General features: G+C 25.2%; 1 protein-coding gene across 2 annotated transcripts; it reads right to left on the reverse strand.

Annotated features, from left to right (window-relative positions):
* Positions 1-208: 208 nt before the first annotated feature.
* LOC145829282 (translation initiation factor eIF2B subunit beta-like) lies at positions 209-7,387 on the reverse strand. 2 transcript variants are annotated; one of them, XM_082937037.1, is made up of 8 exons: positions 7,243-7,387; positions 6,576-6,750; positions 4,789-4,889; positions 2,878-3,012; positions 2,578-2,673; positions 1,838-1,963; positions 1,509-1,561; positions 209-1,115 (listed from the first exon to the last, which is right to left on the reverse strand). In XM_082937037.1, exons 1-8 carry the CDS (start codon positions 7,369-7,371, stop codon positions 884-886), a joined length of 1,047 nt encoding a protein of 348 aa, XP_082793163.1. In that variant the 5' UTR covers positions 7,372-7,387; the 3' UTR covers positions 209-883. The 2 variants fall into 2 exon arrangements, with proteins under 2 accessions (XP_082793163.1, XP_082793162.1); XM_082937036.1 differs by having other exon boundaries at positions 209-1,124.
* Between the last annotated feature and the right edge of the window lie 12,623 nt (positions 7,388-20,010).

Genomic DNA, 20,010 nt, shown 5'->3' on the forward strand with positions numbered 1-20,010 from the left:
CATTTTTTACCATAAATTTTAAGATTTCTTTTCAAAACTTTATAACTTATTACACTTATCATGACTCAGATTTTATAAATACCTATATTTTAAGTTTAACAAAATTCAGTCAAGCCTGAAAAGAACTTGATGAAAAAGCTTTAAAATTTTCTATTTAAGCTTTAAGAATTTTAACAACTCGAGTTTTAACACTTAAAACCCACCAGTGAAAACCTATGAGCCCTTAAAACTTTATTCCAAGAGAAACGATAAAAACTTGCTTATCAACAGTTTTCAGAGCATACAAGTTTTTTTAATTGTCTAAATTATCAACTAAAGTCTATTGAATAACTGAAAACTTGTTTAGACTGCCAATAAACACAAATTTCTCTAATAAATCTCCCACAAATTTTTCTTGATCCTTATTCGTAGACTCAAAAGATAAAAATATTTTTTTTTATCAATAAAAATAACCTTTATAAGTATTAAATATACAATACAAGCACCAGTAAGGCTTTACATTAACATTAGATTTTTTTTCAACCGACTACATTTTCCTAAGTTTTTAAATTTCATAAATTAAATAAAACAAGTCAGAGGCATAATCACAGATGTAAGAAAAAAAGGTGCCATAGCAACAAGAATACTAAAATAGCTACCGTAGCACCTTAAAACTTACGCCCTAACAACCAATTTAAACAAAGAACTGCTTAACAACCAATTAATTGAATTATTATAGTTAGCTTAATTTTACAAACTTAAATTTATATCAGATCACTAACTTACAAGTCTGTACGTTTAAGCGTATAAATAACTTAAACAAATATCATAGCAACCAAAACAACAATAAGAAAACGTAAACAGAAGTCATAGCAACCAAATGAAATATCCCTAACAACCGAAGTTAGTTGCTATGCAGGTGTTCAAACACGTCTTGCCTACAGTACTGCTCGTCGATGACGCTATATAGGTTCAACGGGGTCATACCTCCCTCGTTGCTAATCACCAGGGTGATGAGGGATGGGGGCACGTAGTCGAACTGCGGGTTCAACACGTCACACTGCTTCGTGACGTCATAGTTGCTGTTGAGCTGCCCGTTGATGCGGAACGACATCACGTGCTCGCTTGACAGCTGCCTGCAATTGCTTGGTGGTACAAAAGTATATTGTATTAATTCATCATGCATATGTATATAGTATTTTATTGTATATAACTTTACATTACGTTGTTTAAAATATATACTTATATCTATGATTGGCAACCTAATGGTTTATACTTAGCAAAGTTGTATTGATTAGATATAAGTTTTATTAAAGTAACAAATTTGTAGATTACACAAGGTAAGCCCTTGTTGACAAAAAATTAAAACATACTATGTACTCCGAAAACAAAACTGTGATTACAAGTTTGTAAAAATATATTTAGTTATGTAAAAATGTGTCTTATTTATTTCATTAAAATTTCTTTGCAAAATATCTTAATTAGTTAACAAAAATAATAATATTAAAAAACTAAAAACTTAAAACTACCTGTTTGGTTGCAGTTCCTTTCCAGTAACGTCGCATTGAAACAACGGAGAAACCTGATAAACGAATTCGATTATATAAATGTTCTATCTTTTATAAATAAAGTATACTATAAGATATATTTAACCTGATGAATGTATAATAGTATATTTTACTTACAATTATAATTTAAATATATTAATGCCTGATGCATACACAACAGTAAATACACATTATATATTTTATATCATAAACATATTATATATATTACAACCTGATATATCCAAGATAGTATATTTAAACAATAAATATTTTATAACATGTTAAGTGCAAAATGTATATCATATTAATACCTGATGTATACACGACAGTACATATACAGGAACTTGGTGCTGATTGGCTGACAAGCAAGTCACGTGACCTCCAACATGCATTTTCATTCCTCCGTTCGCGTAAACCGTTGATGTTCCTAGTATCACCTGTGAGATAAATTGTTAATGAATAATTATTGTTTATAATAAAAATTGTTTTTGTAATTTGGTTTGTATTTCTCTGTGTTAACTAGTTTAGAACATATTTAATGACAATTTTTTATTTGAAATGCTTTACATTTCACATTAAGGTAAACTATCAAAATCCACTTGATTTTTTTTATTTTTTTTTTATTTACTATTTATTTTATATATTTTTTGAATTTTTTTTATTTATTCTTTATTTATTTTTCACTATCACTGTTACCCCTAACCCTTACCCTCGTTCGGTAAGCGGTTTTCGAATTTGACTCGGTGGATTTTGATCGGGTGGGTTTTGAACGTGTCCCCACATTAATTATATTAATTCCAAAGATTACTAGTTTACAGTTGTATGTGTGTTATAAAATAAACTTAAATTATTTGTTTTGAGCAGTTTATTTTTGTTGTGCAGCTTACTTGAGATATCTTTTGAAAAAAATTAGTATAACTTTAAATATAACAAGTATTGGCTATGAAACTGAAAAAGAAACAAAGTATATTCAGTAGTGTAATATACACTATATATCCGTACCAAAAGATATTGTATACTATATTATACTGAAAACAAATAATCAACTGACCTTATTAACTCTGCTCATGACGCAGTAGATGGCTGAGTCATTGATGAGAGTAGTTTCAATTCCACCTTCTACAAGTGATTTCACCATGTCATGGCCCTGTTTGAAAAAAATAAACTAAATAAACATGTTTCAATATCTCCTTCTACTAAAGATTTCACTTTGTCGAGACTCAGTGTAAATTAATAACCAACCACCTAAAGGAATATAAAAATCCATTTTTATTAAACACTTTAAATATTTTTTAAATTCAAGAAAACTGACATTCATTACATGCTACTTAACTATTTTTTACAAACTCACACTGTAGCTGGGAGCGGCTTCTGCGACAACCACACGAAACTTCCGCTTAGTGGCAATGTGGAGAAGAAACTTGCAGACTGTTTCGTTGTAGCCAACTGTTAATACTATCTCGTCTGCGTGAATGTGCTCTATTCCCTGTTGACAGTGAAAATTTATTAAAACATTTCTTAAATTTAATTATCTGGTCAGTGTAGTTGTGTTCTAATTCTGTTGAGAGTGAAAAAATATATCTTTTATACTTATTTTTTCTTTAATTTTCATAGCTCAGTTGAAGTGTGTTAAGGCCATAGGGGGGGGTAGAAGCCATTTTTTGACCAAAAATAACATATAGACTTATATTATAGTAAATTTCATTATCTTTCAGATGCTTTTTTTAGATTTTAAAAATATTAAGTAACATTTTTTTTATGACCGGTTATATAAAGGGTTGTCTTTATAAAGGGTATATAAAGGGTAACTTTAAAGCCGTTTTTCTCGAGTTTTTAAAAACGGGCTTTAAAATCTATCTTCTCCTTCATTTTTCAAGCAATCTTCTTCAAATTTTCAGGAAATGTTCCTTACATTATGAGAAAAAAACGTTATTTGTGAATTTTAACAATTTTAAAAAATAAAAATTTTATGACAAAAATTTAAAAAAAAAGTGATTTTTTATCAAAAAATTTTTTTTTTTTTTTCAAAAAAAAGGTATTTTTACTTAAAATTTTTTAAAGTCACAAATAACGTTTTTTTGTTATTGTATAAAGAATAGACTGTGAAAGTTTGAAGAAGATTGCTTAAAAAATGAAGGAGGAGATAGATTTTGAATGCATTAGTCTTTTTTCGCCGTTTTAGTTTTTCCTTCCCCATAAGGAACCTGTTATGGGGCCCGACTTTGGCCGGTCATATCTCAAAAACTAATTCGAATTTTTAAAAACGGTTAAAAGCAACTTGAAGCTTAGTAAAAACTCTATAAAATAAGATCAACTTGTAAAAAACATGGCCTACCCCCCCTATGGCCTTAATTTTAGAACACACAGAAAAATTTGTTAGTTTAAAAAATAAAAGTACTGCTTAAAATAAAAATCATTATTATATATATTTTTTATTAATTACTTCGTCAGCATGTTAATACTCTATAACTTATTGAGGGTGAAAATATTAATCATTTCTCTGTGATATAACATTTATGACCAGTTCAAATTTGGAGAGTTCTTATGGGCATAATTGAGTACATCACTGGCAAATATTGCTTAACACAAACTACAAACCAATTGTGAACACTTAAACTAACAATATTATGTTATTAATTTCGTTTAGGTTATTACTGAGTTTATGCCATTATAGTATATTTTGAGAAAAAAATCTCGACCTTAGAGTATTATGCTTAACTTTTAGAAGGTTTTACTTTATGACTTTAGTTTTGAAGAGTTTGTTTTGGAGTTTAGCTTTAAACAAATTTTATTATACATTTAATTCTAAAAAAATGGTCATATAATGGCTGTTTTGATGGTAAATTGTAAAAACCAGATGTTAAGAGCATATTAATGTTTACCAAAGTTGAAAAACAATTCATTCTTCCTGTAAAAAGTAAGTACTGCGAAATTTACATCACCTTACAATTTATAATGCAAAAATTAGTATAACCAATGTAAAATATTTTATTAACAGTAAACCAATAATTTTAAATATAAAAAACTAATGTTATTTTTAAAACTTAATGTTAAATTATAATAAATAAAGTTTTCTGAGCAGCTTAGTAAGTCAAAATTAATTAAAACCAACTTAAGTAACATTTTAAATTACAGTTTGATGAGCATGAAGTATAAGTTTTTTTATGAAGTTTGTAACGAAATAGCCTAATAATTTGAACTTTAAAGTCTCTTGTGTTTTAACAAACAAAAAATTACTCGTAATTATTAATACAAATCAAACCTGTGCAGCAATGTTGTCCACGGAATTTTGAATTTCATCCATGTACTCCATAAGCATTCCAACTATATTAGCTTTCAGTTCCTTGTAGGGCTTGTCCAGACCTAGAGTAAATAAAATATCTAGTAGTTATATGTAAAATTAAAAACTAATGCTGCATGTGATCTGTTGATTAATTAAAAAACATATTAAGTTCAAGTTTATTAACACAGTATTAATTTAAGTTCCTTGTAACAATGTCTACAGGCCTGAAGTGAATTTGTGTTGAAAATAAACTAATATTTGTAGAACAAAACATTGTACAACAAGTTTTATATTGTAAATATTATCAAAAAAAACTGCTGTGATAGAGTGAATGATAAAGATTTAGTTTATTAATGCACTTTATTATTTTTTACTTCTTGCAATACTTATAAAAATCGAAGTTAAAAACTTTAGAGTTAGAACTTTAAACAGCATAAAAAAAGTTCCATATTTTACAAAATAAAAGACTAATATTTCTAATAGTCTTTCTTTATTTACTTATTTTCTAGTAGTATAACATGTTAAACTTGAAATATTAAAAGGGTAATAAGGCTATGGAGGGTTTAAACGTTGTTTTAAACAAGTGGATATTATTTAAGATTTTTGCTTACAGACTTTTTTTAATGCTTTACAGAACAAATTTGGAGGTATCAATGATCAAGGTTAGCTGGGTATTTAAAAATTAACTTATAGAAGGAGCAAAGCAAAAAGGAAAAAAATACTATCCAACTTCAATTATTCTTTCTTAAAAACTAATCTTCTTAAGACGTTTATGTTCTTAACTAGTTCAAAATTAAATTCTGGCAGTTTTTTAAATTAAGACTAAAAATATTTTTTTCAAAAAATAATATTTTTGGTAGCTTTAGATTTTCTTTTTTAATTTCATTTTGTCAGTTCTTTTAAACTGTTTAAGGAATTGTTTTTGAAATTTTAAAGTCTCAGCTCAAAGAATAAAAATTCTAGAAAACAATTTAATATTTAAAGAAAAACTCTTTCTTGACGTTTAATCCAAACTGATTCAAATATGATAATGTAGTTAAAATAACATATTATGACACTAAAAACTTTTATAAAATGACTTTAGCATAAAATAACACTTATATAAATTAAAACCAAGTTGTTCCTTCAAAAATAACTGTTTATCAAAAGTATCAATTTAAATAAACTTAGATAAGGAGTTTTTAAGTACTTTTTAGTAATGAATTTAAACATAATAAACAGTAAAATAACATATAGAACTGAAAAACAGTAGGCATGAATTAAGGGCAAAGGGGGGTCCAACATTTTTTTTTAATTAATAATAAAATATTATATGAAAGCTTGAAGTGCAAACTACACGCCAGTTTTTATAGAATTGAAAAGTCTTTTTTAACTTTTGATATATTGTATTATTTATAAAAAGTTTCTAAAACAAAAATATAGAAAGCAAATTTTTTGGGATCAATTTTCTCAGAAATTTTAAAAATCACTAAAAATATGTCTACTCCTTCATTTTTTGAGCTAAAGACCTTAAACTTTCAGGAAACAATACTTTTATAGTTAAAAAGACTTTTAAACTTGCGCCTTTCATTAAGAACCTTTTGAGGTCACCAACTTTGACTGCTTATATCTAAAAAAATACTTTGAATTTTTTAAGCGGTTAAAATGTCTAATAGATCAGATAAAATTATATAAAATAAGATCAACTTGTAAAAATCAAGGTTGACCCCCCTATGCCCTTAATGGCTCTACATAAACACTTTACAACTAATTCACTCAGTACTAACTTGTGTTTTCATTAGACTCTGAGTTTGGCAGGATTTTGGACTTTTGTTTGAGCGATTTATTTTCTTTCTGCTCAAACAACTTAGTGCTTTCCTCTCTGATGATCTTCAGCACCCTGAACAGGATGTTTTGAACAAAGTGCTCGTTGTTTTGTATGAACAACATGGATTTTCCAGCCTAAAGCCATAATTTGTTGTTGTTATTAACCAGACTGAGATGTACCTTATAATCATTATTAATAAAAACTATTTTATAAATGTTAACAATGTTTATTATAGACTAATTCTAATATTTTATTCACAAACTTATGACATAATATAAGCTTTAAAAAAGTATTTATAATTCTTGAAATACTTTAAAATTGTCTCATGATAACTTGATTTCTCCAAAAATGTAAAAATAAAATATTAGCTTATTTTATTTAATCTTTTTTACAATAAAAAAGCTTGTACTTTTTCGCAAGTTAATTATATTTATATATAAATAACATAGGGTTTCCAGTTTTTTTTTTTTGTTTAAGCCATAAAAAAGTAAATATATGAATATTTAAATTGTTTTAAGATTATAAATTTTTTTTATCATATCAAATGAAAGTTTTAATAAATATTACAGGTATGAGACTTATTTAATCATTATTTTTTAAAACAAAAACAAAAAACAAAAGCAAACTTCTTTAACAAGTTTCATCAGCTCATTAGCAGTGTGAGCTACCCCCTTGTTTTGCTGAGGATTGGTCCTGGCAATCACCTTCTTCAGGTTCTCTACAGCTTTCATTGGAGTGTTGAAATATCCTTCCATGATTTTTATTTTATTTTTCTAAATATTCTGTAAATAAAACTAAACTGAGAAACAATAGTTTTCTATAAATAGTTAAAGTGTCTATTTTAAAATGAATATAATTAACACTAAAAAGTCTGATAATGCAACTAAATAAATAAAAGAAAAACGCTTTCATAAAACTGTTATAACATCCTTCTTTGTTTTTTAGTTATTTAGCATAATTGAACTATAGCTCATTTTTCTATATATCAGTGTTCATAATATATATATATATATATATATATATGTATATGTGTTTATATTTATTATTGTTTCAGACTTTTTATTAATAATAAAGTATTTAAACACAAGATTTTTTTTCTATTACTATAAATAAATGTTTTACTAAAACATAATGAATTAATAACAGGTTTAAATGTAGAATATACTACAAAATAAGAAGAATTTAAAATTCTCAAGTTTTTGTAAACAATAATCTAGTAAAAAAAATTATACAATCACATTAACTAAAAAATAAATTTGTGAAAAAAAAGTCATTAAGCACTTATTTAATATATTTGACTCTATGGAATCAAATATGTTTTAAAATTAGTAAATATTTTGTACATAGTTAAGTGCAATAATTTGTTTTTAACTAAGTGTAACATATTTTATTTTGTATTTTTAAATTTTTGAAGCAATAGGGTTTATTAACGACTTTTAAATTAAAAAATCTATTAAGCTCTAAGTTTCTTTTAGTTTTGTTTTTGTATAATCTTTTAGTTTACAAGTTTTTCCAAGTTTCTAGGTAAAATTACCACCATGCAGTAAAACTATACAATACATAAGTTTTTTAAATAAATCTCATTCAACAAACTTTAGATTTTTTAAGTTTTACAATATATTTCAAATGTTTATTGTTATTTTGTCAATAGCTATTTATTAAATAAATGTTAAACAACTTGAAAATAGACCTATGACTAATGAGTTTTTCCACAAAATGTTTCTGTGATATTCCAGAAAAAAATTAAAAAAAAGCAGTTGAAAAGTCAAAGCAACCAAAAAGTCCTAGAACAAAGTCATCATTTTTTCTTAAAATTAATTAGTTATATGATCAACTTCCTAGAACCTATACCTTTAAATTCTAAAGAGTAGAGTTATCTAATTAAACTTCAAGCTTGACTTAAATAAATTTTGATTGAAAAAAGAGAAAGAATATAAAACCTTATAATAAGGTTGCCTTTCTTTCAAGCAAAATACAAGCCTGAGTAACAAAAAACTAGCCAAGTATAAGATTTGAAGTTTTTTCTAAAGTATTAAGTGTCAATAGCTGAAGAAATTATAGTAATCAAGCTTGGATGCCTAAAAATATCGTAATATCACATAAGAAAAATATAATAAAAGTCATAAATATTAAGATTTAAAAAAAAAACATCCAAACCATCTGAGTTTTGCAAAAAAAAAGCAAGTCTGATCTTTTTGAAACAATTAAACTAGCCTTAGTTGCTTGTATATGTAGCACTCTAATGAAGTTAATAGTGTTTTAGCTTAGTTAAATCTTTTTTAATTATTACAGGTTAAATACATTTTATACATAAGTTACAAGTCAAAAAAAGTAAATTGGCTTGTATTTTGTTTTTAAAAAGTTAAAAATTACCAATTTCCTTTAAACTAAACTATTATTAAATTATTGGTTGCAATTTAGTGATTACTATTGTAAAAAAAATATATGAAAATGTTTAGAAGTAATTGATTGTTTAGTGTTTATGGTTTACTGTAGTTTTTATGGCAAATGTTGTCCTAGATAAGAGGCTAAAGTGTATATAAGTGGTGTGCGACTCAATAAGCAAAAGTATTTGTTCTGCATTAGGTCCTAGGACCAAATATTTTGAGTGCTTTTTTTTTTCAATAAACAATATTTATAAAGTAGCAACAAATTTGAAGTTAAACCATTATGTTTTTTTTTTACTTTATTTTTCATATCACTCTTGCATTTAATACACTAATTGCTTACATACAAGTATCAAAAATAATTTGAACAAGAAAGTTTAATCCTCCACACCTGGTCCATTGACCAGACCATACTCTTGTAAATTCTGATGCAACAAATATTTAATAAATCATAAACTACCTTGTGTAAAACATCCCCTACTTTGAGTATTTTAAGCTAAATCAAAGTAAGTTTTAAAGCTACAAACTTTTCTGTTAAATAAATTAATATATATATATATATATATATGGCTCAGTGTGAAATATATATATATATACATATATCACAGATGTTCTTGTGCTAAAACTTTATTTCAACTAACGGCGTTTCACTGCTCTCAAATAAATTTAAGAACAGATCTACGGAGTCTATAAAATGTTAACACACATTAGAAAAAAAGCAGAAAAAAAGCATGTATAAATTATGTATAGTGTTTATCTAGGTAGTAACTATAAATGGACTTTATGGTTTAAAAACAAAGTTTGGGATAAAAGCATAAAATTATAAAATTGTCTACAAAAAAAAAAAAAAAACCAATTTAATAAAAGTAGGCACTAACCTCAAAAAGCTCTAAGAATAGACAGGTTTTAAAAATGAAAATTAAATTGAGTTGTGCAGAAATGTTACGTCATAATAATTTTAACAAGTTGTTCAATAATTTATATAGCTTAAAAACATGAAGTATTAAACTTGCAAGTATATGTAAGTTTTGTGAAATAAATTAGTACATAAATAGACAGAGTTATTTAAAGTAGAATCGTCGGTTATGGGGACAGATATTCGATAAATCTTGCCGCTTATTCAGAAGTAGGTCTTTATCTTCTGCTGCAATTACTGCTCTTTCTGTATTGCAAGTTGGGCAAATTCTACTTACTCCGTTGGATGCATGTTTTATCTTTGAAACAATACTCCACTCCATGTTTGGCCTTTTACCGTACCTGTGAAAAAAGCTCCAGACATAATCCGATAAACGCGTGCTTTGTTTTTTATTTATATTTTTAAAAGTATGTTTATGATTAGCATATCTATCCTTGAAACTACCTGCTGTACTTCCGATATAAATTTTATCTGGGCCCTTACTTTCAACTTTAACTTTATAAATTACATTTTTAATTAAACAATTACCTTTTAATGGGCAGTTATCTTTGTTTAATTTACGGCAATTACATGTTTTAGGCATATTACTTAACTTATTACCATTAGGGTTAGTTGGTTTTGAATATTTATTTATAGTTTTATTGTTATGCATTTTGCTTATACTTTTAGCGCTATTATCACTTACTTGTTCTAAGTTTTCTTTTATCATTTTAGAAATACTTCTAGTTATACGTTGATTATTATAATCTACACTATTGTTAGTACTATTGATATGGATATTTTCATTATCATTAATATTAAAGTTATCATTATAGCTTATATCTTTAATGTTTAAAGTTTTAATATGTTTTACATTATTGTTACCATAATTAAAATTTTTACTATTAGGATTATCATTATTATTACTGTTATTAAAATTATTATTATTATTATTACTGTTATTATTAATTTGATTAGTATAATTAGAAATATTGTTCATATCTACGTTATTACTAACTTTATTACTAGAGTTATTATTTGTATTAGCTTTGATATGTCTATTTTTAAAATTTGAAATTACTGTTTTGTTGTGCGATTGTATTAAAGTTTTAACATTACTCATGCAACTATAAGAAATTTTAACTGTCTTTCTATTAAAAATTTTGTTATAAAAGTGGCTATCGGGGAAGTGTTTATCGACTAGCTTTAAAAATTCTTTACCTAAGTTTATATTAACTGAAGAGCAATATGGAGGATTATACCACATTATATGTCGGTTACGCGGTTTTTTGCGTTTTTTATCTACATCTAATTTTTCATACTTTAATTTACACTTAAAACCTCGATTTTTTAATTCATTTTCGTACGGTGCTTTTATTTCGTTAAATATCTTTTCATTCGAAGAGAGGGTACTTAGACGTTTTTGTGTCATTACCGGGAGGCCTTTTTTTACATGGTAAGGGTGGTCAGAATTAATATTGATAAAGTTTAATAAAGAATTCGGTTTACGGTACGGACGGTAAGTATTATTAGATAAATTTAAAGTAACATCTAAAAAATTCGTTATTTGCGCTCCTATTTCTAAAGTTATTTTAAAACCGATATCAGACATCAATCTAAACGTTGACTTTTTAATTTTTTCGTAAACAAGAGGTTTTGAAAGATCAATAACACCGAGTCCATCATCTCTATACAACCCACAATTATCAAAAATACTTTTGAGTTTATCTAGGATGTATAAGCCTACAAGATCGCATACCTCCGCTCCATGAAAACTACCCATTGGTATATCAAAAAAACTATCGGTATCATTTTTCTTCCATACATCATCACCCGAAAAAAGCAAAGAGTCGCACGAATGGAATATAATGTCTGTATCTGATTTATTAAAATTAGAAAATTGGGATGCATAATCTAGTGCGTTAATTAAGTGCGCTTTTGTAATAGACGGGTAAAATTCGACGATATCAAAGCTAATAAAACGCTTACTACTTTTATTGTTAATATTATTAAACCATTGTAATAGTTCACCAGTGTTTTTCCATTGGATTAGACTAGTGGCTGTTCTTACGTCTTTAATTATACTAGTTAAAATTTGTTTAGATATTTTACCAATATGCGTTTTACTTTTACTTATTAGTCTGCACTTGACTGTTGCAGGAAAATTATCTTTATGATCCTTTACTGTTATATATGCTTGCGATCTTTCTAACTTAGGTATACGTTTACCAGTAATATTATTTTCATTTAAAAGTTCTTGTGCACGGGAGTCTATCGTATCAGCCGGATTATTGGTACATTTTTTATAGTTTTTTGTGATATTATCTAAAAGTAACTTATCATAATTTTTTGGACTGATTTTATACAAATTATTAGTTTTGTCTGCAAAAATGCTCTTCAGTTAATATAAACTTAGGTAAAGAATTTTTAAAGCTAGTCGATAAACACTTCCCCGATAGCCACTTTTATAACAAAATTTTTAATAGAAAGACAGTTAAAATTTCTTATAGTTGCATGAGTAATGTTAAAACTTTAATACAATCGCACAACAAAACAGTAATTTCAAATTTTAAAAATAGACATATCAAAGCTAATACAAATAATAACTCTAGTAATAAAGTTAGTAATAACGTAGATATGAACAATATTTCTAATTATACTAATCAAATTAATAATAACAGTAATAATAATAATAATAATTTTAATAACAGTAATAATAATGATAATCCTAATAGTAAAAATTTTAATTATGGTAACAATAATGTAAAACATATTAAAACTTTAAACATTAAAGATATAAGCTATAATGATAACTTTAATATTAATGATAATGAAAATATCCATATCAATAGTACTAACAATAGTGTAGATTATAATAATCAACGTATAACTAGAAGTATTTCTAAAATGATAAAAGAAAACTTAGAACAAGTAAGTGATAATAGCGCTAAAAGTATAAGCAAAATGCATAACAATAAAACTATAAATAAATATTCAAAACCAACTAACCCTAATGGTAATAAGTTAAGTAATATGCCTAAAACATGTAATTGCCGTAAATTAAACAAAGATAACTGCCCATTAAAAGGTAATTGTTTAATTAAAAATGTAATTTATAAAGTTAAAGTTGAAAGTAAGGGCCCAGATAAAATTTATATCGGAAGTACAGCAGGTAGTTTCAAGGATAGATATGCTAATCATAAACATACTTTTAAAAATATAAATAAAAAACAAAGCACGCGTTTATCGGATTATGTCTGGAGCTTTTTTCACAGGTACGGTAAAAGGCCAAACATGGAGTGGAGTATTGTTTCAAAGATAAAACATGCATCCAACGGAGTAAGTAGAATTTGCCCAACTTGCAATACAGAAAGAGCAGTAATTGCAGCAGAAGATAAAGACCTACTTCTGAATAAGCGGCAAGATTTATCGAATATCTGTCCCCATAACCGACGATTCTACTTTAAATAACTCTGTCTATTTATGTACTAATTTATTTCACAAAACTTACATATACTTGCAAGTTTAATACTTCATGTTTTTAAGCTATATAAATTATTGAACAACTTGTTAAAATTATTATGACGTAACATTTCTGCACAACTCAATTTAATTTTCATTTTTAAAACCTGTCTATTCTTAGAGCTTTTTGTGGTTAGTACCTACTTTTATTAAATTGGTTTTTTTTTTTTTTTTGTAGACAATTTTATAATTTTATGCTTTTATCCCAAACTTTGTTTTTGAACCATAAAGTCCATTTATAGTTACTACCTAGATAAACACTATCTATACATAATTTATACATGCTTTTTTTCTGCTTTTTTTCTAATGTGTGTTAACATTTTATAGACTCCGTAGATCTGTTCTTAAATTTATTTGAGAGCAGTGAAACGCCGTTAGTTGAAATAAAGTTTTAGCACAAGAACATCTGTGATATACATTCCGATAAGCTTAGCTTATCAGGATCTCCAGGATTTAACGCCTTATTACGTTACATCTTATATATACATATATATATTTATTTATTGTTATAAATATTGTATTTTTAATAATAAAAATAAAATTGCACAAAATATTAAGTCCTACGACCTGATGCACAAAAAAAACCTTTTGGTTATGAGGTGGCACACGACTTGGATACCTTTTAACGTTTTGTCCAGGTTAAAATGTTAAATATATATAAAAATATATAAGTTTTATCAGTATTGTTAGATACAAACAAGAAACATGTTAAAAACAATAAAAAATTAAAGTTTCATTTTAACTAAAAAGGCAACAGCTTTGGGACTTTTCGTAACTTTCTTATCACAAAAATTACAAAATTATAAACTAATTGTAAATAAAAAAAGATGTAGTCATGTATGTTTATTTTAAAAGTGTTGTTTATTTCTAATAAAAGGGTACTTTAATTTTTTTATTTTTTATCATGTTACTTGTTTGTATCTAAAGATATTGATAAAACTTTTCTTTAAAACTTTGAAAAAAAAAATGTAAGTGATAAAAATAAACTTAAAAACAGAATATTTCTTTCAATATAATTACAATAAATAAGTTTATAACCTAGAAATTTACCGTTAATATGTTTAAACACTTTTTTATTTATTATTGTCATTTTAGAACGTGCAAAATTGTCAGGCTCTAAAAATAAAACATAAGTAATAAAAACTTTATCAATTTTCTTGTAAATAAAAAACTTTTTACGTTTAATTGTAAAGCTAAATATTTAGTTTTAACTAAGAAATGTAAAACTTTTTGTTTGTGTTATTAATAGTCTAATGCTAATCTGAGTTGCAAGTTAAAGTATTTTTGAAAATTAGGCCGTATTTTATGAGTTGTAATGTGACGTTTCAAATATAAACGCACTTTTACTGCAAGTTTTAATGTAATGACGGTTTTAATTATTTCTGTGTATTTATTTTGCAGCTTTGTATTAATTCTTTAAACATGCTGAATACCTAAGACATCTATAATAAGTAATACATAAATTTAATGTAAAAGTTAATCATATCCAACGATGTTAAACATTTGATAAAGTGGTAATTTTAGGACTGGGTGGGGTTATTAGAACTCCAAAAGTAAAAAGTTCTGAATGATATACTAATTATTAGATTTTCAAAGTTAAAATGTCTTATTCGTGTAAACGTATAGCGTTATTTTTGAAGAAATCTGCGAACTATGCTTTTGACCAAAAAGTTATAAACTATTAAACTTTATTTAAGGCTAATAAATTAAAATAATATATAATTTTATCTGTTTAAGGTTTTTTTGTTAATTAAATGTTTTTAATATATGTCAAGTCATTTTTAAAATATTTATAAAAAGTTTTATTAGAAAAAATTTCAACACTTTTTATATAATCTATATTTTAAATTTATTTTAGTTAGTATTTTAACATAAGTGTTTTGTTAATTTTTCTTTTACCTCTTTTTTGGTTTTAACGTAATACTATAAATTTAAATTTGATCCATATTTTTAAGTTATTAATAGTATTTTTTACTAAGAGAAAAAAATGTTTAAAATAACCATAGAATTTTGATATTAATTGTTTAAAATAGTTTAATTCTATTAGACTGCCAAGTTTAATAAAATATTAGAAACAATTTTATTTTTAACCTTTTTTGTGATTTAGTTTATAAACAGTTTTAATTCTCTTTAGCACTACTAGAGTTACTTAAAAAAATTACAAATTTGTTATATACACATTTTCAAAAAATATTAATAAAATTTAAACCCCCTTTAGTAAATATATGAAAAATTTTGGAACATGTATTAGCATTTAATGTATATATATTAAACCAGGTTTGCCATTTTACTTAAAAAAAACCTTGAACTTGACAATTTGGGCAATAAAAAACCTTGAATTCAAAAATCACAAAAAATACTTGGAACTTAACAATTTTCACATGTTCTGTAGTAATATTTTGATTTGATTCAAAAATCTATCATATAAATATAAATTTTTTTACATCATAATTTTTTTTTTAACATATTTAAAGTAGCTTTACAGTAACTTTTCAATGTTTTTATACTATTTTACATATTTGTCCTGGGCATGACATTAAACTGTTCTGGTGTATGACTCGATAACCAAAAGGATTTTTGTACACCAGGTCCTTGGACCAAACCTTTTGAGCTTATTTTTTTTTTTATATTTTAATAAATAATAACACAGTTCCTACCTTAAACTTAACTTTAAACTATAAATAGACCCATAAAAATGTACTTTTAAAAACATGGAAGAAATTTTGAAAACGGCAATTTTTTTTTTTTAAATGAGTGGCAATTCTGTATACACATTGAAGTTTATAAAACTATATACAGTATGTTCAAGACAGACTGCAAACAATGTAATATCTTGCAGAGAGAAAGGTATGTATTTGTACATGATATAATACAACTGAAAATAACTGAAAGCTAAAACGTTGGTTGTAGCAAAGAAAAGAATTTCAAACTGATGTTTTTTTATGAATAAAAATGTATTATGGAAATTATCAAAAAATAGTGTACTCAATATGGAGAAACACATCTTGTTAACATTCTACCAGGTTTGCACTTAATCAGGATAGTTAAAACATGAAATTGAAAAATCAACTCAAGCTGACTAAGGGCACTTGCTTTTTTTAATAAGAAGCTCAGGATAGTCTACTAATGTTTTAAATTCTCAGGCAAGTTTTTTAAAATATGGGTGTAGTTTAGTTCATTTAGTTCCAATATTTTGTTATTTTATATCAAATTTTATTGAGAAACTTGATTTTTATTGATATTTAAAACTCAATTCTTTTTTAATGAATAAATTTAACTCAGATGACCCAGGACAATTTAAGGTCACTCAAAACAGTTTTTTTGACTCTTAAGAGTGGCAACCCATTAAATGTACTATTTGATTTTAAACAGTTATTTTGACCATTTTAAAGTAACTTTAAACCAAATTCTTAAAATTTAAATAAAAAATTAAAAACACTCTAGTAGATAAAACAGTTTTAACATCTTTAATATTGTGATAGTTTTTTTTATCTCTTATTGCTTAATATTTATTAGTATAATCTTGATGTTAAAATGCTTAAATTGTTTCTTCTTATAATAGTTTCTACTTTTTTTTATTTCAATTATTATCAGTGCTAGAATATTTATCTGCACTTATAACCTCAAAATTTACTTATAAATAAAGTTTTATATAAAGCCAATAAATTTTTATGTTATTAGTTTTGTATAATATTTGATACAACTGTATGGAATAAAAAATAATATGGCTGATTTTCTCCTAATTTTGAATAATTCATTAAAAGTCTATAACCTCTTTCACTTTTAAAACAATTTACTTCAAGTTTTTAGCAAAAATTCTTTTTAGTATTATTAACCCCTTTTTGACAGTGAGTTTTTGAAAAAAAAAAGAGCAAAACTAAAAAACAAAGTCGTTGTTGTTTAGTTTATATAAACAAGTGATTTTATAAAAAACTAAAACTATTTATTTTTATAATGTGTTCAAATTATTTAGAGATTAAACTTCAAAATTTTTAAAATCAATATACCCAAAACTAAAAAGTGAGATAAAGTTTTATTAGTATTATTGTTGTTGTTTTTGTCGTAATTTGTAATGTGCTTTTTATTTAATTTAGTTTCAGGTAAAAAATTTCTACTACTTTAAATGTTTTTGTTTCAGCAATTTTGTCTTATAAATTACTTCAAATTAGTTTAGTACAAGATTCTAATTTAAACTTTTAAAACAGACTTTTATACTTTATGGCGTAACTATTTTTAGCTAGACTTTTCAAATTCATTGTATATAACTAAGATTACACTATAATATTAATAGTTTTTAGCAATAATATTCTGAGGATGCGCTAATTAAAGTTAATTAATAAACTTTTTTTTTAAATGAGTAACTGACGTTTATCTTTTTTAGTTCACAGATAAAATTGTTGTGAAAAACTCAATTTTTGCCTTTTCAGTTTGTGCCTAAAATAAAAAAACCTACTTGGGTCTCAACTATAGTTGCTCATATCTCAGAAGTTAATTAGTATTTCAAAAACGGTACAAAACAAGTTGTAGCTTAGTTTTATATGAAAAAAAACTAAATGCCATACCCTTGAAATGAACAGTAGATATAGTCATGGTTATCTAACTAGAAAATTACCATGTACAAAAAAGAAAGAGATATAAGTTCCTGTGCACACCAGATTGTTGAATTAAAAAAAAGTAGTATGTTGACTTAGTTCAGTCTAGCCAATTTTTTAAATACAACAACAAAAACAATTAAAATAAAAATACTAAAAATTCTTATGAAAAATTAAAACATTTTATTTAATAAAAAGAACTTCATTAAGTTTTTCCAACTCAGTAGTGAGAACTGTGTATGTACTTTAAATATTTATTTTGTAGTTGCATACTTCTATCTAGAATATAAAAATAGTCTTTTTTTGCCTTTTTAGTTTGCACCTCCCATATGCCTATTGAACTCTTTTGAACTGACTTTTTTTTAGCTATATTTCCCAAGCTATTTTCATAAAATCCTCTTTAAAGAAATTAAAAAGCTATGGTCAGCTCCAATGAGATTTCTCAAAAAACTACTATTAAATCCACCTAGAATTTTTTTGCTGTTCATCATCAACTCCAGAATATCTAATTTAAGTTTCAAATTATAGCTTCATGGCTTTCTTTTGGCCCCTTTGTTGCTTATGCCTTTCTAAATTTTTGCTATTGCCCCATATAGCAAACTTTAAAAAACCATGATCTAGATTTTAATCACCTTTGTTAGCTTAATACTATTTTTGTTATTTTAAAGTATTTTCCTGCACACTTTAATTCTTTCATTGTTAGGTTAAGTTTTTTAAACCCTACTACATTTTTAACTTAAAATGTTAACTAAAAACTTATTATTTCAAAAAAAATATAAGGGCATAAGCGGGTAAATCACTTTTTTACAACTTTATCTTCTTTTAGAGATTTAACTAAGCTACAATACAAGTTGCTTTTCACTGTTTTATAAACATCAAAACAAATTTTCAAATATAGACATTTAAAGTCCAAAAGTGAAATAAGTTACTAAAATCATAACAGAAAAAAAAAAAAAAAAAAGAAATAGTATGATAAAAAATGAAAAAACAAAAAATTTGGATTATTATTTTATAAAATTTTAATCTCTTAATTATTTTAAACTAGCTGCAATGGATTATTCTAAATATTTTTAAGAATGATTCTTAAAAATTCAAGCTATTTATCTCAAAAAGCGTAGAAGAGAATAGATTGTTAGCAAAATAGTTTTTTATGCCTTTTTAATTTGCATCTCCCATATGATTATTGATATCTCTGACTTTGCTTCGCTGTATTTCAAAAATTTTTCGATTTTGAAAATCTTTAAAAAGCAACTTGCAGTTTACTCAAAACACTAATATAGAATTTTTAAATATCTTCAAATTATTATTTTAGTTTAAAGTGATAAGTAACATAGAAATGTTGAAAAACAAAAACTAATTTGCAAGATTATATCCCTGATCAATATTAAAGAATCTTTTAATGAAAAAACTGTTAGTTTTCAATTAAATTAAATGTTTACATATGAAAATTCTAAAATCCCTACACATACTTCAGATGTATAAAGTCTTGTATCAAGTCATTTAAATCAAATGGTATGTTTATTTTTTAGTTTACAATGAACATTTACAGTTTATTGTTTAAAAAAATGTCAAATTAAAGGAAGAACATGTTTAAAAAAATCTATTTAAAAAAGATAGGAATGCAGAAAGAACGATATTATACCAACTAGCTATATGTGAATATAGTCATCACAAATTATTTGATAATCATTAAGTGTTTGTCATCAGTTTTAAAACTTTATTTTAGATAAATATTTTATATTTTTTTATTAGGATTTTGTATCAATATTTTTATCTTCTTTTAAAAGATATTCTGTGAGTTTTGTACTTTTAATGCTAAAATACCATCATGGTGTGAGTATGTTGTACAACATATGTTATTTAAGTTTTTTAATTCAAAACATTTTATATTTAAAGGTATTTAATTTAAAAAGTAATTGAGTTTACAAAAATTGTCATAATAAAAAAAGTTGCAGCAAAAACATATCTTAACTAAAAATGTCTGCGGTTATTAGGATG

The sequence above is a fragment of the Thalia democratica genome, chromosome 2, assembly GCF_965202585.1.
Source record: "Thalia democratica chromosome 2, ktThaDemo2.hap1.1, whole genome shotgun sequence".
NCBI classification, from domain to species: domain Eukaryota; kingdom Metazoa; phylum Chordata; class Thaliacea; order Salpida; family Salpidae; genus Thalia; species Thalia democratica.